Source organism: Ictalurus furcatus, chromosome 16, assembly GCF_023375685.1.
Source record: "Ictalurus furcatus strain D&B chromosome 16, Billie_1.0, whole genome shotgun sequence".
Taxonomy (NCBI): domain Eukaryota; kingdom Metazoa; phylum Chordata; class Actinopteri; order Siluriformes; family Ictaluridae; genus Ictalurus; species Ictalurus furcatus.
The window spans coordinates 3,508,629-3,531,986 of record NC_071270.1 but is presented as its reverse complement, the minus strand read 5'-3'; the positions used below and the strand labels follow the sequence as shown (position 1 = coordinate 3,531,986).

Below are 23,358 nucleotides of genomic sequence, written 5' to 3'. Positions count from 1 at the left end.
GTTGCTTCAAAAGTTCTTGGTGATAAACTCAGACGGTCGGATTGTACATGATTTGCTTGGTTCTCACATGGCAAGGTGTTTCACCGCTGCCCGTTGAAGGGAGATTATTGCTGGTGAAGGATTTCTTGGGCAACTGCGGACTCGTGTCCATTTTGACCTCTGGGGTTTTGGTGCATGTGTCCTGGGCCTCGTTCTCCTCGGGTGGAATCTCCTCACAGTACCTGCACCAGGGAGGGGGGCAACAGCTGGAGGTCAAGATTATCAGCTCGAGGAGGCAGAGCGACACTCTCAGGCATATAACAGTGGGCTTTGATGAGCGGTGGAGGAATATGGATGTTATGACCCTGGGTAGACGAGGTCAGTAAGAACGCATCAAGCTTGGAAACTTGAAGAACGACTGAAGAAGGCATTTGTGTTGGGTTTTAAACTTTACCTTAATGGATGGATACATGGACGAATGGATAAACAGAATGCGCCAATTATGCACTCAAAACACAATGGATGGATGGATGGATGGATAAATACTGCTTTCTTGAACGGATGGATGCTGGAGGGATGAAGATGGAATGCTTGATGCATGGATGAATTAAAAGATAAATGGATGGAGGGATAAATATGTTTTGTTCATGGCTTGTATATGACTTGAATGGGTGGATAGCGCTTCATGGATGGATGGATGTATAAACCTTGTTTGAATGCTTTGGGGTTTTTTATTTTTATTTAAATGGGCGGATAGATGGATGAAAGGCTGGACAAACGTAATGTAAATAAACCTAGTGCCAAATGATCATATAAAGTGCACAAAGTGTGCATTTTATTTAGTTGATTTGATTAACAAAAATCCTTGGAATGGGTGAACTGATGAATGTATGGATAAAAGTACTTTGGATGGGTGGATTGTTTGATGGATGGATGGATAGATTTAACTTTAGTGCTAAATCAACCTCAACCTACATCTCTAATACATCATGAACAAGGTGGACAGCTCAGGCTTTCATCCTAGAGGGAAGGATGGATGACGAGTGCAATGCAAAATAAACCAGTCCCAAACAATCCTATGGGTGGATTTTATGGACGATCCATATAAAGCTGTGATATAAGTGAGCTGTAGTGAAAGCTGTCCATAGTGGCTGTGTATATACCATGCATCACATTTTAACAGATGTGAGAGGAGGCAAAACTCACCCCATGGTGTTAAAGTCATCATCCGGGGGCACGTAATCCTCGTCATCACTCGTCAAGCCCAGCTCGTTCCCGTAGCACTGATGGACAAAGTGCCACAGCTCTTTGGGACACAACGGCTACTCGGCAAAGAGAGAGGAAAGAATTCACAGATGAAGCAAAAAATTCTCTGGTGATTTACCAATCTCTAGTTCATGCTGGATGCGGCTAACCTTGTCCAGGAGAGCGTTCTGCCAGAGACGGAACATCATCATGTAAGTCCGGTCCCGTGCACCAAATGAGGTAAAAAAGTGCTGTAAAAAAAACACGACGTTTCAGAAAAGAGCGGTATGGAGAACGAAAGTGGTGTTCAGTTTGGTCAGAACTTGAGATCACCTTCTCGTTGTCGGTACAGAGCTGGATGGCATTGGGGATGAGACGTGCCGTCTTCTCTTTAGTCATGGAACAGATGTCCTTCAGGCGCACCATTAGCTACGCCAACACAGAGTTTAAGTTTCATCGTGAGATAATCATGCAAGAATACAGAGCAGTGTGCAAGAGAAAACCAAGAAGAAGAAGAAGAAGAAGAAGTTAGAATATCAAACAGAGAAATGAGCACCAGTGTTTCCCAGCGGAAGATGTTGCTGTAGAAGCAAATCCAGTTTTCAGAGAGGTAGAGGCGACCCTGTAGGAGGATGTCTCTCTGCAGGGCACATGAGTAGTCTGGCAGGACAAAGGTCAGAGGACAGAGGTTGATGTAGAGGGGTCAGCCAGGTTAAAATATCATCTGTAAAAGTTCATGTTTGAATTCAATCTGAATCTGTATCTTCTACCAAAACCTACCAACTTCACGACATCTTTATCATCATTATATCACCCAGCCCTAGTCATTTCATGTTGCACTTGAAGAATGTGGATCTCTGGTCAGTTCCTGCACACTTTATGACCACGGTTGGTTAAGCGTTCTAGCTATAGACATGGAGGCTTTCTTAGAAATACCTTAGAACGTTTAAATGGTACTGTAGTGGTACAAACCAAAGAAGCTGTTAAGGTCCTTTCTAAAAGTTTCAAATCATTTTCACAATTGGAGTATGCATTCATTGTTTGTTTGTTTTTTTTCTTTTTTCATTCACTCATGTTCAGTAAGCACTTTATACTGCTTACCCTGTGGTGGAATCCGGAATCTATCCCAGGAACACTGGGCACGATGGGGGTATACCATGCATGTGACCAATGCAGGGCACCATGCAGACACACACATACACCTAGGGGCAATTTAGCGTCACCGATCCACCTACCAGCGTGTTTTTGGAGGCGGGAGTAGAACAGAGAACCTTGAGGAAACTCGTACAGATGCAGGGAGAACATGCTAAACTCTGCACAAACGGTAACTTGAGATCAGGATCAACCTGAGATCCTGGACCTGTGAGGCAACAATGCTACCTGATCAGTGCTAATCAGTACTACTCCCATTTTCAGAACTCATTACCTTGAACAAACATACAGATCCTACATTGCTGTTGCTCCTGACGCTAATCTGCTCTTCCACTCACCCACAATGAGGCGTTCGGTGTCAGGTAGCTGCTTGAAGAGTTTCCTGAAGTCCTCATTGCGTTGCTTATACGTGGGGCTTAACACCTGAGAGATGGAAGAGAGACACAGCTCAGGGACAAGCTTGCAAGAATATGACAGGAAGTTGAACCACTAGATAATTATGATCTATTGGCCTGTGCTGATCATCAATACATAGTGACGCATTGTGATCTTCAATATGACCATGATTATGATTACCTGCCTGTCAGGTATCTAAGAATCTTTTTGTTGGTTAGGTTTTTAGGTTGTTTTGGTGTTTCTCATGGTTAAATTTTGCTAGGACATATGGGGACTAAGGTTCCTTTCGGGTTAAACTAAAAAAAAAAACACACAATTACGTAAATGACAATTCATTTCATTAAATTAAAAGTTAATTTGAAGACATCTACGGTCAGTATGTCTGCCTAAGATCTATGTACTTGGTCTTGAATATTTTAAGTCACAAGAGGAGTGAAAAGCTCATTTCTTTTAGCGGTAGCTTCCTTACTTATATTTTCCGCCCCCTCTGATGGAAGTAACAACCAGAAGTCAAGTGTTACACTACTGTGCAAAGCTAAAATGCTGTGCAAATGTTTTGTACAGAAGATCAGTGGAGGCAGTTGGAATTTGCTGGTTCTAAGTAAATGCTTGGATCAACTCGGACTACTAGGAAATATCAGAAATTTTAGAACTTGCTGGGGAAAAAAAACCCCCAATCACTTAAACGAGTGTGGTTCACCAAATGTACAGCTTTACGAACATTGAATTTCTACGTTAAGCCAAAGGGGAAACATTGCTCAAATTCAGTTTGCATTCATGAGCGTTAGCACTTTTACGAGCTACTGTAAAAGACCACAACTCCACCTTTTTGTTTTTTCGCTGATCACTTACTGCTGGAACTCTCTCAAACTCCCATTCCCACTGAGTCCAACAATACTGAGGTCCTTCAGGGTGCTGAACCGTCTCCCAGTCACAAAACGAGTCCATCTCACTCTCCATGCTGACCATTTTCTGTCAGTTCAAATAAAGAAAGTTCACACGAGTCGTCCACCACAGCTGTTAACCCAGTTGATTTGATGGCAGCTTCTTTAGAGAGGCCAAAGATTTATCTTCCTGGAGGACAGTTTTTCCTAGTTGGTTTGTTGAGACTAAGCCCAAGCTCTGGAGTACAGCGTAGCTCCGAGTAACCTCCTCAGCCTTCTGGTTACATGCCTTCCGTCATCACCCAGCCTGCACATCAAGTTCAGGAGTAGCAGTTCTCTAGCCTGCCTCAGGAAACCGCAACACAACCCAGGAAGGTTGAAATCCTATAGATAAATCCACACTGAACTTTCACCAGAACTTCTTTTAAAGTGACAAGACTTATCGTTTCAAAGCCTTTACAACATATCAACATATCAAAAATACTTCTCACCTCTTCACCTTTCCCCAAATTAAGAGGTAAGATTTCTGCAGGCAACAAGAAAGGTCAGAAGCAGTATGCAAAAAGCCTGAAGAAGCAGAACTGATCACATTTCATTGGCGCATCCAGAAGATCCTACTCTCCACATGGGAATGTTTCCTTCACTTGCCGTTTCCTTGATTTGCGGCATCTTGGCCCATCAAATTTCAAAAAGAATACCCGCTGGCTTCCCACTTATCAACGATCCTTTGCAATCCTCTACGAATAAACTTACAGTAGGAATGTCCTGCACAGTTTTACAAAGTGATGGCTTCAACCATGTGTCAAAGGAGGGAAAAAAAACTTCTTGGGAGTAGATAATAAATCCCTCTTCAAAAATGTTCTGAACTCAAAGTACGATTCCTTGAAAAGAGGCAAGGCCAAGCGGTATTTCTGCAGGTTGAGAAACAGGACTGGAGTTCTGCACTCAAATGAACCAAGAAAAGCAGCCAAAACAACAGCTTTGCTTAGAAATCTTGCAGGTTTCCTTGAAAACAACAGTGCAGGATGGGAGGAGACACTCGGAGAATGTTTGTGTGCTGAAGAAAAGGGGGGAGTCTACAAGGCTAGACTTGAACCAATCAGAAAAGCAGGAAAGTCAAGAGGAGGGGGAGAGATGTAGAAGTGTGGTCTCTGCTGCAGGACGGTCACACCTCCCTCCCTCCTGAAGTGGCATTTAGATTTACGATGACGCCCCTCGTGGGTGCCCCCTTTCCGAATACGAGCAGTTTTTTCCTGGAATTCCTTTTCCTTCTCCAGCTTTTCGGAACATCTCCTCTACTCGCAAAGACTGTGGTTGAAAATGATCCTGTTGTTGTACCGTCCCCGTGCTCCTTCACCAACCCACCACCAAGATGCTTACAGTTTCTTCCCAGTAATACCATACCAGACACATTCATGTTAAGAAAGTGTCCAAAGAACAACAACCTCGAATGTCTGGACTTGTGCAACTGCTCACAAACAGGTTCTTATGTGAAATAGTTTGTAGTCCTCTTAGTCAGACTGTACGCTCAGCGAGGGAAAACATTACAGTCTCTCTCGCACATCCACACCAAGGTGAATGAACTCTAGTGAACCCTTCTCCAAGAAGAAAGGGTCTGGGGGAGGTTCATGCCAAAGAGTTGCATATCTCTCTCTCTCTCTCTCTCTCTCACTCACTCTCTCTCTCTCTCTCTCTCACACACACAAGGGTGAATGAACTCTAGTGAGCCTTTCTTCAAGAGTAAAGGTTCTGGGGGAGGTTCATTCAAAAGAGGGTCACTCCACTCTCTCGCTTTCTTTCTTCTTCTTCCATCCCTTGTTCAACTTGCTCAAAGTCACGTACAAGACTTGCGTTTCATCCTTCATTAGTACTACTGAGAACTGATCTAATTTTAAGAAATAATGAGGTGTAAAAAATGCATTATATTCCTAAATGACACAAGAAATCTGTTGTTCATCTGGTGACCCTTTCTCAACGGGGCTTTTTTTTCCTAATTACGGGTTTAATAACGGGCTTTAAAGGACTTCTGCCTTCGAGTCAATAAATCTGTCTTGAACTCCACTAAATCTGATCCACATCTGGATGGCTGACCTACTCTAAAGGCTTTATTGTCTAGATTCTATGAGGTCAAAAAGATCAGGATGTCTTAATCCTCTCTCTGAAACACAAATGGTGTTAATGCGCAGATGCCTTGGGCAGCTTTGAACAGGAAAGCCTTGTGTCAACACAGCATTACACACCCATGGAAAGAATTTGATCCTAAACCTTTCTCTTCAGATAAACGTGAGTTAAAACCCGAATTACCTCGTAGTCTCTAGATGCCGAAGAAGCGCAATGCAATTGCCTATGTTTGTTTGACGAGTTGCCGAGCTGTTATGCTCTAGAGAGCAAAACCACCTGGTGCAGAAAAAAAATTTTCCCCAAGGATTTATTAGTCAGAGGTTCTACTTGGAACTTTTTTGTGAGAGTAAAACCCTCTGTTATAGAGTTCTGCATAAACCGAACAACCCATTGGAGTATTAGATGAAACTTCAATTTTTTAATAATGAAGATTTTTCCTAACCAAGCATCAAAATAAAGAAAGTGTATGTAACCTGGAAAATAGCACTTTATGCTACTGATGAGTAAATAATGCTATGTAGTAAAAAAAATAAATAAAGCATAATGCAAGGCTTCCAAGTGCTTATTTGTAGTGTTTTTTATATATATATATATATATATATATATATATATATATATATATATATATATATATATATATATAAATATATAAAAATTATATATATATAAAATGTATGAACCCAGGTTGACTTTGACTAATCATATCCTGTTCATACCCTGTTTCCTGCTGATCTGCATTAACAGGATATACACTGACAGTTCAGCTACTAATGTTTCAAATAATAGAAAATAAATAAATAAATAATTTTGGGGGAGAAAAAAAAAAAATTACAATGATAATTAATGTGAAAAATATCACATATTTTTGGGCAAATATTACAAAAAATGTCATTTAATTTACATGCATGTACGTACGGTAAAAAAGTATTTATTTTTAATAATATTTTATAATACTTTTACATTTACATTGAGATTTGAATTTTTATTTTTTTTTAAATGAAGGATACAGTAGATAACCTTAGGAATGGTACAGACTGGCCATCAAAACATTTTGAACGTTTAGAACATCCTTTATTCATTCATTCATTCATATATATATATTTTTTTTACATGTACAACCCAAATTCTGAAAAGTTGGGACAGTACGGAACATGCAAAAAAAGCAACAACCAAAAAGAGTCATTTGAAAATTCAATTCATGCTGTACTGTACTGAAAACACATTATTAACACATTATTTGATGTTTTACTTTGTGAATTTAATTTCTTTTTGAAAATATACACTCATTTCAAATCTGATGACTGCAATACACTCCAAAAAAAGTTGGGACAGTCGACTGTTTACCGCTGTGTAACGTCACCTTTTCTTTTAATAATACGTATTAAGCGTTTGGACGCTGAGTGAAAACACCAGATGGTTCAATTTAGCAAGCGGAATTTTATTTATTTTTTGGCCAAAAATCTATTTGAAATGTCGACTCGTCGGACCACAAAACACGATTCCATTGTGCTCCTGTCCATCTCAGATGAGACCGAGCCCAGAGAAGTCCATGGCGCTTCTGGACAGTGTTGATGTACGGCTTCTGCTTTGCATAGTAAAGCTTTAACTTGCATCTGTGGATGCAGCGGCGAATGGTGTCGACTGACGAAGGTTTACCAAAATATTCCCGAGCCCATGTCAGGATATCCGTTACAGACTCACGACGGTTTTTAAGACGGTGACGTCCGAGGGATCGGAGATCACACGCATTCAGAAGTGGTTTTCGGCCTCGCCCTTTACGCACAGACATTTGACCGGATTCCTTGAATCTTTTAATTATATTGTGCACTGTAGAAGGTGAAATGCTCAAAATCCTACTGATTTGTTTTTGGGGGATGTTGTTCTCAAAGTGTTGGATTATTCGCTGGCACACCTGTTGTCAGATTGGCGAGCCTCGACCCGTCCTCGCTCTTGAAGGACTAGGCCTTTTTTTGGAAGCTCCTTATATACTATGATTAGACGATTGCCTCACCTGTTTCACATCACCTCCTTATTTCAACTCGTCACATCGCCATTAGTCCTAAATCGCTCCTGTCCCGACTTTTTTGGGACGTGTTGCATGCATCAATTTCAAAATACACGTTTGCAGTTGATTAGGTAAAACAACAAATATCTTGTCTTTATACATTTTGTGTTAAAATACAAGTCAAAGGACATTTACAAATCACTCCTCTTTGTTTTTATTAGCATTTTCCATACCATCCCAACTTTTTTCATAATGGGGTAGTAGATTAGTCTTACAGTTGATTGTTTTAGTATCAACTGTGACACAAATACATGATATATACATGATCAGCCATAACATTAAAACCACCCGTCTAATATTGTACAGGTCCCCGTTGTGCCAGCAAAACAGCTCTGACCCGTCGAGGCATGGACTCCACAAGACCTCTGAAGGTGTGCTGTGGTATCTGGCACCAATGCTTTAGCAGCAGATCCTTTAAGTCATATAAGTTGTTAGGTGGGACCTCAATGGATCGGGCTTGTGCGCTCCATCAATGAGCCTTGTGCGCTCATGACCCTGTTGCCAGTTCAGCGGTTGTCCTTCCTTGTACCACTTTTTGTAGGTACTAACCACTGCATACTAGGAACACCCCACACGACCTGCCGTTTTTGGACATGCTCTGACCCGGTCGTCTAGCCATCACAATTTGGCTCTTGTGAAAGTCCTTACACTTGCCCGCTTTCCCTGCTTCCAACACAACATACTGTTCACTTGCTGCCTAATATATCCCACCCCTTGACAGGTGCCACAATGGTGCTTTTAAACTTATGACCGATCAGTGTGAAAACGTAACATATTTGTTGTTCTACAAGCGACTCCTTAGTGTGATCCACATTGGGCTTTTCCAACCGCCAATAAACTAACCAAAACCGCGAGTAATTCTCAGTTCTTACTTAAACAGTTTTGCTTGTAGTTTTTAACCAGGTTAATGTTAACACATGGTGTTCAAAATGGTTTTGATTGAAAAGGTATAATAATTGACAAAGTAGCAAAGGAATAGAGAGAGAGAAGCGACGTACGGGCTGTGTACGTCGCTGAAACGGCAGAAAATAAATAAATAAACCAGACGAGACTCTGTTATTGCTGGACGAGAGCTCGAGAGTCTTTCTGAAACAATCACGTGCATGTAAACGCTAAGAGTCCGATCACGGCCAACATGAACCCGAGTGCAGCGACTCTCAACAATGCTCGCCTTGTCTCTGCATTCTCTACAGCTCGTTACGCCTGACAGTCAAAACGACACTACGGCCTTCCGGCGTACCGGTTCTCGAAGCGCTCGCATCCCATCTGGCTTTGATAGGAAACACTCCTGAAATGATTATACACCGAGCGTGACCGAATCCATCGCTTAGAGTTTTAGACGCAGATGGTTGGTCATATTTAACTTGAAATATTACACAAGACGCACATTTTCAAAGTCGATCGTCATCATCACACCAGAATTTTGACCAAAAAAAAATGGTGTAAAGGTGGCAATATTGTTTTTCATACAAAATATGAACAGCAGAAAATGTATACAGAAACAAGGTAATAACTGTTTTAAATACTATTAGATCGAGCGATACAGAGAGAGAGAGCGAGAGTTTTACAGTTAATGTTCTTTTATTTTATTAAAACAATATATTTCGTGAATTTTAGGGATTTTTCTAGTATCCGCAGGTTCGTTTTTACATTTTCATTTACTTAAAAAAATATATATATTTACTTTGTACATTTTACACACAGGTTGTGCAGGCATACACAGTTCAAAGTTCACAATTTAAAACTAACATTTTTGGCAAATATATGTGTATTGTACATAAATACTCCCACATTTATTTAAATATATAATAGTTTTTGTAAATTACACTGGCAAACAGAGTTCATTTTTGGCTCCCACCATTTATTCTAAAATTAATTATATATATATATATATATATATATATATATATATATATATATATATATATATATATATATATATATATATATAATAAAAAATTGTACAGATTGTACTGGCATCCACAGTTCATTTCATTTATTTAGTTTTGTTTCTCCAGCTTACAATTTATATTTATTTATCAGTGTATTATTTAAGAGAAACTGCCACAATTTTGTCTTCGAAATAGCCGAAATTCTACAATAAAACTGAAACTGTACAAATTCGCTAACAGGAAAAAGGCCACTGCGGCTTCCAAAATAGAAACAAATATAAATTTCTCATCTACAGAGTAAATCCTAACAGTGTAAACTAAACAGTAGCTCAGGGGAAGGAGAAATAGTCTGTGACTTACGTTGTACCAGCTTTGACTTTTCTGCTCGTTGGTTGTCAGAGTGAAAAATGAGGGGGAAAAAAAGAGAAAAACAACATGGCGGTTAGACACAAATCCAGAAGTCAGCATGTGGTGTGTTCAACAGCGTGATAACGACAGGGAGATGCTTCAGACCTGCACGTATACCTGTGAGGATGGCTAAGAGGAGCATGTGTAACAGCCCCAGATCTGTCTAAAGCACAGGTATAGATGCAGCTGTGCGCAGGTTCAACCAAAAGAGGGCAGTGTTGCAAAATGATAGAGCGGGACGGTTCAACGGCTTCAGGTGGAAATAACAATGTCGTTTCTAAACCATTTACAATCAGCGATATATTCGCTAGATTTACACACAGGCAATGTAATTATTACTAAATAAATGTATAATATAAAGTACAATAATGAGTATCAGACAAAAAAAAAAATCATAAACGTGATCATAAACAATATATATTTTTCATAGAAAAGACATTAATTATTCAAAAATAATCACATTTGCCACTGTATATTAATAATTTAAGTTCTGTCAGCTTTTATGATTTCATAATTGGTCTGTTAGCACATAATGACGATTTAAGAAATATTTCAGTGGGTAAAAATATTTCATTCTCAAACTATTCGCCAATTCAACAATTAGGCTATTAACGAATTCATTAATTCATTCATTTATAACACGCCGTCATGACTGTGAAATATGATCTGTAATAATCATTCTAATATAATAATAATAATAATAATAATAATAATAATAATAATACAAAATAGCTAGCAGCAATCATTAACACTCATTCATTAGCTATTAATTCACTGTGATTTTAGAACTTTCATTATTTATATCAAATTATATATTATATATTCTAAATGATTAACAAAAATATCTTTTTTTTTAATTAAATGTCCCTATTAATTAATAACCGAGCTGCTATACTAACAGTTAGAACCGTTAGAATATAATAATAATAATAATAATAATAATAATAATAATAATAATAAATTATAATTACTTCTCAAAGTAAACGATGCTAACCCAATTGTTTACGACTGATAATTATTTCCAATCGTGAATGATTTTAGGTGTTGGTTATTAAATGTTCCGCTCGTACGGGGCTGAGATTTGCCGCTAACACTGTAAACACAATGCAGTAATGCTTTTAAAAGCGCTCGCTAACCCTTAGTGGCCTTCAGATCGGGGATTTGGGACGTTTTCCTCCACTGTTGGAAGAAATGTTTGCGTATATCGTTTATATGATTTTAGCGAGCGTAGTGGTGTAAATACACCGTTGTTTATTTCATCGGATTTGATTTGTTCTTTGCGACAGCTTTTTCTCGGTTGAAGAGCCGCTAATGCTAGCTAATATTTTTAGTGTTAGCGAGTATTTATTTATTATTTTTTTTTCTCCAGCCTCCTGCTGCTTTCAATTTAACAACAAACATATTTATTCGTCCTAAAGGAGTCGGATACAGGTTTATTTATAACTTCTGCGACGTGACCTCGGGATGTGGACCTGATCGACCTTTTTAACGAACACTTCCGGGTCACTGAGAAGCGGACTGACCCTCGGAAAAAAATTCCGGAAATGTAATTTTTCCGTAAAAATCAGATGTTCACGGGACAGAAAGGAAGGTCATTTAGGATGTGCTGAAGCCCAGTGTTTTTTTTGTTTTGTTTTTTTTTAAACCAATGCCTAGCATGTGGAAACATTACAATGTAGATGTTATTATATAGATTTCACAACTTTTTTTTTTTTTTTTTTTAAAGTGCTTATTTTTTCATGTTTAAATTGAACTCATGAGGAAGCGGTTTGGAAACACGTTATGTCTTTCAGGAGAGGGAAGGGTGAACATACAGGAGACGAGCAGCGCGGTGTAGACGGGGCGAGGATGCAGGAGACAAACATCAAACACACGTCACGTAACTCATCCCACAACACACCCTGCGCACACACACAGACAGACAGACACAGACACAGACAGAGCGAAGAAAAAAGCAGAAAAATGTGATGCTTACTCTGGACAGTCTCTTGTGCGACTAGCATGCATGAGGAAAAGGAAAAAAAAAAGAACATTGAGGAAATGGAAAAAAAGAAAATGTTGTACACTGTGCAGACTGAAAATGACGGCGGTCCGTAAGTGCGTTAATTCCTTATTGACCGTCACACGCTCATTGCTGATTGGCCGAGAGATGGTGACGCAGCGTACAGCTGGACGATGTGTACAGTAAGACGATATACAAGCTGAAATGAATCTACTGATGCTGTTTTTTTTTAGATACGAAGTGCGGCGTTAATACGAGCGTGCGAAAGCTGAAATGCCGCCCGAAGAAAGCCGAGTTACCGCAGAACCAAAAGTCCAGGGGGTGGAGCCGGATCTGATCCGACTCCTCCTATCGCACAGATCACTGCACAACACATTAAACACGCGTATCCAGCCTGAAACACACTCCACCACCGGAACATCTGCCTCGACTCCGCCCAGCTCCATCCAGGTAGGAGGAGCTGGGTCAGGACTGACTCCACCCCATGGACGCTTTGTTCTTCGCACCTCCTTGCTGTAATGAGACGAGTAAATTCGCATTAGATTAATATGTTTTCGCTAGGCTAACTAGAAAACAGGTTGATTTTTCTAAGAGACACACACCGCGTCCAATCAGTAACGAGGACATGATGTTCGATAAGGACCGCCCCTTTCCTTTTGGAGTTGTTTTGTTTTTGTTGTTTGTTTACAGTTGGACATATTTGACTGTTGCAGTTTTGGTTTCTTGAAGTGTTTTGCATTTACGGGCTGCCGTAGAAAATAACCGATGAAGTGTGTGTGTGTGTGTCAGAGAGAGAGAGAGAGAGAGAGATTAATAAATTGAAAGAAAGACTGAGCAAGGTAGAGAGGAGAGGAAAAGAATAGAGAGAGACAGAGATTAATAAAGTGAAAGAGCGGAAGACTGAGCAAGGTAGAGAGGAAAAGAAAAGAGAGAGAGATACTAAAAGTGAGAGAAATACTGAGCATGTAGAGAGGAGAGGAAAAGAGATTAGTATAGTGAAAGAGAAATACTGAGCAAGGGAGAGAGGAAAGAAGAGGAAAAGAAGAGAGCGAGACAGAGATTAATAAAGTGAAAGGCCGGAAGACTGAGCAAGGTAGAGAGGAGAGGAAAAGAGAGAGAGAGAGAGAGAGAGAGAGGAAAAGCGATATTAATAAAGTGAAAGCGAGGAATACTGAGCAAGACAGAGAAGAAAGGAGAGGAGAAGAAAAAAGAGAGAGCGAACATGTCATGATGTGTGCATGAGATGATGATGATGATGATGATGATGATGATGCTGAGCCTCAATTAGACAGAGATTGAAGCTTTGAGTTGATAACAAATTAACCTCTAATTAGAACTGTGCACATTTGCATAAAATAGCTACGATAAACAAAACATAGTCATCTACTTTTATTTGTTTTTATACAAATATTTTGGGATCTTTAACTGTACGCACAATAATTCGATTTTAAAGCAGCTGAAGTCTAGAATGAAAAGAAACAGGTGTGATTGAAAGAGTGCGTGCGAGGGTGCGTGCGAGGGTGCGTGCGAAGGTGCGTGTGAGGGTGCGTGTGCTAGTGCGTGTGAGGGTGCGTGCGTGTGTGAGAGTGCGTGTGCATGCGAGAGAGGGTGCTCACCTTGGAGTTCTTGTTCCCGGTGCGTGTGCTGTGCACCGATTGGCTGTAAGGCCGCTGGACCGTCTGTTCGGGGGTGGAGGGTGATTTGTCAGACGAGTGGTCGGAGCTCTTCTCAACCATGTTCTCTCCGTCTGCACTCGGAGGAAGCGGAGAGCGAGAGCGCTTACGGAGGACGGGCGAACAAGTCGGAGTGCTCCGGGTCGAGTTACTCGCAGTGCTGTGGCAGGAAGAGAAAAAGACAACAAAAAAATAGTTTAAAAAAAAAATAAATCAATCAATAAAATTCATAAAAATGAAAACTGTTATGATATGCATTGCGCATCACGACAATTTAAATAAATAAAGTGCAGCGCCGTTACATTCCTGCCATATTGCCTCGTTATGCGTTATCCCAGGGGTTTATATCGGTCCGTCGCAAAAACACGTTACAGTCACTGTATAAAGGCAGAGGCTCTCGCGGAGGTGGACGTGTCTCGTTACGCATCACCTTCACAGTGACCTTCAGCACACGGCCCTGTTCCCTGACTCGGCAGAAAAATACGCCCGCTTCTCACAGCCTGAGCTCCGAGTATGTGGTTAACCAGCAAGGTTGCCAGATGTGCATACATTTTTTAAAAAAATATATAAAATGTGCAGGAAATTTTCTACTTAACATGAATGTGTGCCTGAAAAAAAAAACCCCCAAAAAACAATCATGCTGACGAACGTTTAGCTAGCTAGACTGGAAGATGTGTGAAAAACGACTAGCTAGCTAGGTCCATCGCCATTTTGTCATCTCGAGCTCTCGGTGAGCTTTTCCTTTTATGGAGTTTTGTGGGTGTGGCTAAATTGATCAACGGCTCATTTATCAACATGTGACTACGAAGAAAAACCCGGTAATCTAATCCTCTGCATCCTCGCTCACTCCGACCATCTTCTAGAAAGAGCATCTTCAGTCTTAATTATTAATGTACACAGTCTGTACACAGACTGCGCAGCGGCAGTCTGGAAAAGCAAACAGAACGGGACAAAAAAAACAAAACAAAAACATGCATCTGCCCTACATTCTCTCTCTCTGTCTGTCTCTCTCACACACACACATATGATCACCACTCACATGAGCGCTGACCTTTCCTCCACCTTTCGGCGTCCGCGCCAAAGGTCCCAATCTGGAAGGTTCCGTCGGTTCATTTATTACATAAAGCGCCTCATGGTGTTGTAACGTTCGCGAGGCCAGGGTGACGGTAAGACCCTGCGCACTTTGATTAAACTCCATTAGGGTAATGCGAGTTTCCTGTAACGTTAGACCAGAGGATCACTTTCGGAGCGGCTCAGCACCGAGCGGGACGGCGGAAACGATGAGGCGGCGAAGTCAAAACGAGCGCAAAGACAATTTGAGAGAATTTCTGCAAGAGAATAAGAGTCTTGATAATCCAGTGCTTACGTTTTTTCGGGTGCTCATGACCCTGTCGCCGGTTCACCGGTTATCCTTCCTCGGACCACGTTTAGTAGGTACTAACCACTGCATATCCCACAACACCCTGCTATTGTGGAGATGCTCTGACCCGGTCATCTAACCATCACAACTTGGCCCTTATCAAAGTCACTCAGATACTTACGCTTGCCCATTTTTCCTGCATCCAACACGTCAACTTTGAGAACTGACCGTTCACTTGCTGCTTAATATTTCTCTCCCACCCCTCCACAGGTGCCATTGTAACGAGATCATCAACATTCTTCACTTCACCTGTCAGTGCTTTTAACGTTATGCCTTATCAGTATATCTGAATACTTATTCCCACTCGCTGTACTGCCAGTCAGTCCATCTGGTGACAGGAGGAGTGTGTGTTTCATCACTCCGAGTGGGATGTGGTAGTGAGTGTGTGCATGCGTAATGTGCGTGTTTTATACACACGCCATATGGTTTATGAAGCACTATATTGTATAAGTCGACAATGGTATGACGCTGAATTGAAATAACTGTAACAAAAGGTGGCAACATCTACACTTTAGCAACAGCATGTCCAATTGTTGGCCCATTCCTACAGAAATAAAAGGAGATAAAGGAGATAAAACGGTGGGAATAAAATCCCCCCCAGCAGAAAAGGCGAGTCACTGAAGGGGAAAGAACGCAGGGGTGTAAAGTTTTGTTTAAATGATTTAACTTTGTCCTGTGGATTTGCAAACCATGGTCTCGTGAACTGACAGAAATCAAAAGGCTTCTTTTTGTGGTAAATTATTATTATTATTATTATTATTATTATTATTATTATTATTAATATTTGCTAGGAATTTCTTGTCAGCAGTGTTACAAGCGCATTATGAGCAAAAACGAGCAACAGGCATGCATCAGGTTTGATTTTTTTTTTTTTTTTTTTAATGGAAATGAATGAATTAAGCATTAAAGCCTGTTTGGATTTAATCTTTGGATAACTTTTCTTTTAAAAAAAAATAAATAAATAAAAAAGCGCACGATATTTGCAGGCTTAAAACTCACCTGTAACATACTGAATCCACTGCTATAGGCTGTGAAAAATGAAAAAATCCCCCCTAAAAAAATAAATGAAACAAAAATCTATATAAAAAGTCAGTTTGCTGTGTAAGTCGGAGTAATGTTCCAGCTACGTAAGCCGAATTTTCGCTAACACCGCTGTAGGATTTTTGATGTCACTCGATAAGGTAACGATAGTAACAAATTAGCGTAAATGCCAGAACAGCATGCCTACCTTGAAACCGCAAGCAAAGTGGCATATTAACGCATCATTACAGCAATGTAAATATTCTAAGACAATACCAACAGCAATAATAACAAATATATGCTAATCACACCACGAGCACCGATATGCTCTTTTAGCCTCCTGAGCCAAATATGGACTCTGGGGAGATACTGCAACACTGACACTAGTGAAGAAAGACAAAAAAAAAAAACCCTAATGCTAATGCAGATGCAAGAAACGCTGAGATTAAGAGAGATGGAGAGATGCGGACAAACCTGGAAGCCATGAAGGATTGAGCAGAAATTCTCCCTGCTTCATTCATCCAGCGAGAGGAGGATGGGGTGATGGGAGGAGAAGGAGGAGGAGGAGGAGGAGGAGCTGCTGTGCTGTCTCCCACAAGCTTGCTTATTACTTCTGCTTCATGGCTTCATGGTTCACCGTTTTCCACCTCTACCCTCATACATTTCGTCCAATTAGACAGATTTTTAAAATCTCTCTCTCTCTCGTTCTGTATCATGGCTGCTTCTCGCTGCACTCATTATTGATGCTTTTCATGAATGAAGCCACTGACGTCAGCACTAGCAGCCACCCCTCCTCCCAGACACCATCATCTCCTCCATCTCCTCCTGCTTCATCTCTATCTCATGAAGTGTCTATTGTCAGAATGGTTCTTCACTTAAAGTGCAGTTTTCCAGATCTAGGTCCTGGACTGGAGAATCCCTTGTCCCGTATACATTACATCAGAATGTGCAGGACAGTGCAGTGGGTTCTCCAGGACCAGGGTTGGGAACCCTGGGAGGCTTAAATTATTCTTAATATTGCTACACAGGAAATTCAAGTTGAAAGTTGAAGTATTTGAGTTACGGAAGATTGGAATTCGTTCCTTCGTCCGCATCCTGCTCGGGTGGATCCAGAGCCTATCCCCGGAAGTGCAGGTGTGAGGTGGAAATACACCCTGAATGCGCTGGCAAATACTAATTCACACATAAGGGGCAAATCACTGCAACCGGTCTACCTAATGGAACGTTTTCGGGAGGTTGGAGGAAACTGGAGAGCATGATGGAAACCCACACGGACGCAGAGTTTTCCGAGACAGGAACGTCTTGACGCTTTGCGGTTTCTTGGTAGCATAACAAGCTGTGGGGGTTTCGGTTGCTGCTTTTATCTTATGAACTTCCAAAGAGAGAAAAAAAGAGAGGGTGGTAAAGGGGAACGACTTTGTTTATAGGAGCTATAATGGAAGTGAGAGCAGAAACTTGACCTTCCACATCATGAAATGTAATCCTAGAAAAAATGAACGGTATCGGTAATTCCGCTTCCTCACACCACCCTGTTGTTGATTTATTTCCTATACCTGCAAGACATGTTGCCTTAGTCCTTACACACACACACACACTCACACACCACAATGAATTTCTTATGAGGCAACTAGCCAGCATCTTTTATTAATTCCTGCGTCCCGAGTTCTTTGGGTGAACGCCGTACCTCGGAAAAGTCCGGTAAAATTATTCATTTGGGGATTCTGCAAATAACATATACAAACCCAAGGTCTGGGGTGGTTTACTTTACGTCATGCGCTCATCTCGCTTCCTAAAATCCTCGGTGTGGAAGAGGGAAGTGAAAACCCAAAGTGGAAGTACAGAGAAAAGAGGAAATAAATATGGCATATAAATAAAGCACTCATTCCCACAGGGTCAGGGTACTGATTTCACCCCAGGTTAGATGGCACGGCGTCGAGCAGGAAAACCTGCAAAGGAGAAGCCGATTTCATCCACAGTACCGCTGAAGCCAGTCCTAGACCAGTTCTCTGGACTGTCCCCAGGCTCCCGAACAGCTTTGACACTTTACCAAATGCACTAAACTCTTGGGGAAAACGTATGGAGGGGATAATAATCTAAGGATGCTGTAAATGCATCACGCAGCAACTTTTTCTTTTTCCCAGTCGGAAAAGCGTTATCGTGCTACATCCCGTCGGATCCCAGTCCCAATGCGAGCCTCTAGTCGCTTCCCAGAAACCTTTTCGGCAAAACAAACAAACAAACAAACAAACAGAGTGCCTCCTATTCGGATCTGTATTTATACCTGTTCTGAACACATTCGAGCTCTTATTTGGTTTAGCATGAGGTAATCTCATTAAATAACACGATATGATAATATCGTAGTCCAGGATAAAGAGTTACGCGACGTCAGGATCTTACACAATAATATACACATGATCCTGAAGCGATGAAAGTAAGTGGTACTATGATCTTCCAGAACTCTGCATAACAAGCACTAGAGGTCCAAACATAAATCGGCTAAATAATCCTGATAATGATAATCCCTAATCATAATCCATAGGCAAGTGGGTGAGGGCAACATACAGCATGCCAGAATTGAAAAAAACGGATAATAATCTATGCAACGCTTAGAACCTTTAATTACCATTTAATATTTAATTTATTACTCGGTGTATACTCTTAAATCAGACTTCTTCAAAGGTACTTTAATGATTTGTTGGATAAGGATAATTAAAGTTCCAAGACTTGGTAGAAAAATGAAGGAACCTACAACTTCCAGCAAGATTCCAAGCAGAACTTTTAGAAAGCTCTCATTATAATTCACCCAAAGAATCCTTGAGGAACCCTCAAACGGTTTGTAAAGGTCTCCTGTGAGATTTCACGGCGCATTTGGCGCAGAACCGAGTGCTTATTCAAACCCGGAGGTTCTATCTGGCCTTAAGGCAAGTGTAAACATCAAGGGAAATGACGACGCGGGATCGAGTTCTCCTGAAAGGGTCTCGCATATCGAAGGAGCGGAAATTTCCGAGAGTGGCATCTGGAATTAGCGCTAATTGCCGAGGAGATGTCGCTGGGGCAGTGTTGCCCGTTGTGTGAAATCGAATCGAATAAAACAGCGATAAGCCAGTGTAGCAAACATGACCGTGACGCCATCGATTTCTTTTCAGGATGTGATCGGAGAACAACAGCGGCAGCTCGATCCGGGAAGCCGCGCATCACCCACCCACACACACGGATTTACCGCATACTGTATGTGCTGATAATGCAGAGTTTCACCCTCACTAGACTCTTCTGTTAGGACAGAACCCTTATACAACACCCTACAACAAAATGGTTTCCTGTCAGAAAGGGGTCCAATTTGACCCATTCTGGAAGCTAAGAACCCTTAAGGAACCTCTGAAGTGTATTAACTGGGTTTATTGCTTTGTTATATCAGGGTATGTCAGGCTAAGACAAGCTATGCTAGGTTCTAACAGGTTATGATGGGTTAGGTCAGAGGTTATGGCAAGGTATGGCAGATTATCCTGACCTTGTTATGTCAGGTTATGCCAATTCAGGATATGTTTCTATTTTGTGCACTTATTCCAGTTTGTGCTGGGGTATAACAAGTTATGATAGGTTTTGGTGAACTATCACAGGTTATGCTAGGTTATGCCAAAGTACCAGTACTTCTGGTCTGTCAGGCACTTTGCTAATGTATATTAGCCTATACCAGGATAGGTTGTCCTACATTGTTGCATGTTACGCAAGATTATGACAGATTAGGACAGGTTAGGAAAGGTTTTATGACATAGCATGCTGGGTTATGACAGATTATGACAGGTTAGGAAAGGTTTTATGACATAGCATGCTAGGTTATGACAGATTATGACAGGTTAGGAAAGGGTTTAAGACAGTATGCTGGGTTACGACAGATTATGACAGGTTAGGAAAGGTTTTATGACATAGCATGCTAGGTTATGACAGATTATGACAGGTTAGGAAAGGTTTTAAGACAGTATGCTGGGTTATGACAGATTATGACAGGTTAGGAAAGGTTTTATGACAGTATGCTGGGTTACGACAGATTATGACAAGTTAGGAAAGGTTTTAAAACAGTATGCTGGGTTATGACAGATTATGACAGGTTAGGAAAGGGTTTAAGACAGTATGCTGGGTTACGACAGATTATGACAGGTTAGGAAAGGTTTTATGACATAGCATGCTGGGTTACGACAGATTATGATAGGTTAGGAAAGGTTTTATGACAGTATGCTGGGTTATGACAGATTATGACAAATTAGGAAAGGTTTTAAAACAGTATGTTGGGTTATGACAGATTATGACAAGTTAGGAAAGGTTTTATGGCAGTATGCTGGGTTACGACAGATTATGACAAGTTAGGAAACGTTTTAAAACAGTATGCTGGGTTATGACAGATTATGACCGGTTAGGAAAGGTTTTAAGACAGTATGCTGGGTTACGACAGATTATGACAGGTTAGGAAAGGTTTTATGACAGTATGCTGGGTTATGACAGATTAGGACAGGTTAGGAAAGGTTTTATGACAGTATGCTGGGTTATGACAGATTATGACAGGTTAGGAAAGGTTTTATGGCAGTATGCTTGGCTACGACAGATTATGACAGGTTAGGAAAGGTTTTAAGACAGTATGCTCGGTTACGACAGATTATGACAGGTTAGGAAAGGTTTTAAGACAGTATGATGGGTTATGACAGATTATGACAGGTTAGGACAGGTTTTATGACCGTATGCTGGGTTATGACAGATTATGTCAGATTATGACAGGTTAGGGCAGGTTTTATGACAGCATGCTGGGTTATGACAGATTATGACAAATTAGGAAAGGTTTTAAAACAGTATGTTGGGTTATGACAGATTATGACAAGTTAGGAAAGGTTTTATGGCAGTATGCTGGGTTATGACAGATTATGACAGGTTAGGAAAGGTTTTAAGACAGTATGTTGGGTTATGACAGATTATGACAAGTTAGGAAAGGTTTTAAAACAGTATGTTGGGTTATGACAGATTATGACAAGTTAGGAAAGGTTTTATGACAGTATGCTGGGTTATGACAGATTATGACAGGTTAGGAAAGGTTTTAAGACAGTATGCTGGGTTACGACAGATTATGACAGGTTAGGAAAGGTTTTATGACAGTATGCTGGGTTATGACAGATTAGGACAGGTTAGGAAAGTTTTTATGACAGTATGCTGGGTTATGACAGATTATGACAGGTTAGGAAAGGTTTTATGACAGTATGCTGGGTTACGACAGATTATGACAAGTTAGGAAACGTTTTAAAACAGTATGCTGGGTTATGACAGATTATGACAGGTTAGGAAAGGTTTTAAGACAGTATGCTGGGTTACGACAGATTATGACAGGTTAGGAAAGGTTTTATGACAGTATGCTGGGTTATGACAAGTTAGGAAAGGTTTTATGGCAGTATGCTTGGCTACGACAGATTATGACAGGTTAGGAAAGGTTTTAAGACAGTATGCTCGGTTACGACAGATTATGACAGGTTAGGACAGGTTTTATGACCGTATGCTGGGTTATGACAGATTATGTCAGATTATGACAGGTTAGGGCAGGTTTTATGACAGCATGCTGGGTTATGACAGATTATGACAGGTTAGGAAAGGTTTTATGACAGTATGCTGGGTTATGACAGATTATGACAGGTTAGGAAAGGTTTTATGACAGTATGCTGGGTTACGACAGATTATGACAGGTTAGGAAAGGTTTTATGACAGTATGCTGGGTTATGACAGATTAGGACAGGTTAGGAAAGGTTTTATGACAGTATGCTGGGTTATGACAGATTATGACAGGTTAGGAAAGGTTTTATGGCAGTATGCTTGGCTACGACAGATTATGACAGGTTAGGAAAGGTTTTAAGACAGTATGCTCGGTTACGACAGATTATGACAGGTTAGGAAAGGTTTTAAGACAGTATGATGGGTTATGACAGATTATGACAGGTTAGGACAGGTTTTATGACCGTATGCTGGGTTATGACAGATTATGTCAGATTATGACAGGTTAGGGCAGGTTTTATGACAGCATGCTGGGTTATGACAGATTATGACAAATTAGGAAAGGTTTTAAAACAGTATGTTGGGTTATGACAGATTATGACAAGTTAGGAAAGGTTTTATGGCAGTATGCTGGGTTATGACAGATTATGACAGGTTAGGAAAGGTTTTAAGACAGTATGCTGGGTTACGACAGATTATGACAGGTTAGGAAAGGTTTTATGACAGTATGCTGGGTTATGACAGATTAGGACAGGTTAGGAAAGTTTTTATGACAGTATGCTGGGTTATGACAGATTATGACAGGTTAGGAAAGGTTTTATGACAGTATGCTGGGTTACGACAGATTATGACAAGTTAGGAAACGTTTTAAAACAGTATGCTGGGTTATGACAGATTATGACAGGTTAGGAAAGGTTTTAAGACAGTATGCTGGGTTACGACAGATTATGACAGGTTAGGAAAGGTTTTATGACAGTATGCTGGGTTATGACAAGTTAGGAAAGGTTTTATGGCAGTATGCTTGGCTACGACAGATTATGACAGGTTAGGAAAGGTTTTAAGACAGTATGCTCGGTTACGACAGATTATGACAGGTTAGGACAGGTTTTATGACCGTATGCTGGGTTATGACAGATTATGTCAGATTATGACAGGTTAGGGCAGGTTTTATGACAGCATGCTGGGTTACGACAGATTATGACAGGTTAGGAAAGGTTTTATGACAGTATGCTGGGTTATGACAGATTATGACAGGTTAGGAAAGGTTTTATGACAGTATGCTGGGTTACGACAGATTATGACAGGTTAGGAAAGGCTTTAGGACAGTTTGCTGGGTTATGACATATTTAGACAGGTTAGGACAGGTTTTATGACTGTATGCTGGGTTATGACAGATTACGACAGATTATGACAGGTTAGGACAGGTTTTATGACAGCATGCTAGGTTATGACATGTTACGCAAGGTTTTAGTATGCCAAGTCATAACAAGTTAGGCAGGGTTTACGATGTCATTTTATCCTCAGTTATGACAGTTTAGGCAAGGTTCAATGACATAGTATGTTGGTTATGAAGCATTA

The 23,358-nt window shown here is 40.6% G+C and overlaps 1 protein-coding gene across 6 annotated transcripts in view; it reads right to left on the bottom strand.

Moving 5' to 3' along the window:
- Positions 1-23,358, bottom strand: part of gramd1ba (GRAM domain containing 1Ba) — a 77,954-nt gene that overhangs the window by 10,957 nt on the left and 43,639 nt on the right. For 3 of the 6 annotated variants that reach the window (XM_053644695.1, XM_053644696.1, XM_053644693.1), the window contains 8 exons: positions 13,761-13,977; positions 10,095-10,115; positions 2,715-2,799; positions 1,781-1,884; positions 1,558-1,653; positions 1,395-1,475; positions 1,186-1,301; positions 68-245 (listed from right to left, as the gene is read on the bottom strand). In XM_053644695.1, the coding sequence (XP_053500670.1) occupies positions 68-245; positions 1,186-1,301; positions 1,395-1,475; positions 1,558-1,653; positions 1,781-1,884; positions 2,715-2,799; positions 10,095-10,115; positions 13,761-13,977 (898 nt within the window). Of the gene's footprint in view, positions 1-67; positions 246-1,185; positions 1,302-1,394; positions 1,476-1,557; positions 1,654-1,780; positions 1,885-2,714; positions 2,800-3,597; positions 6,034-10,094; positions 10,116-13,760; positions 13,978-23,358 lie in introns of those variants that run through there. The other 3 variants (XM_053644694.1, XM_053644697.1, XM_053644698.1) reach the window with 3 other exon arrangements.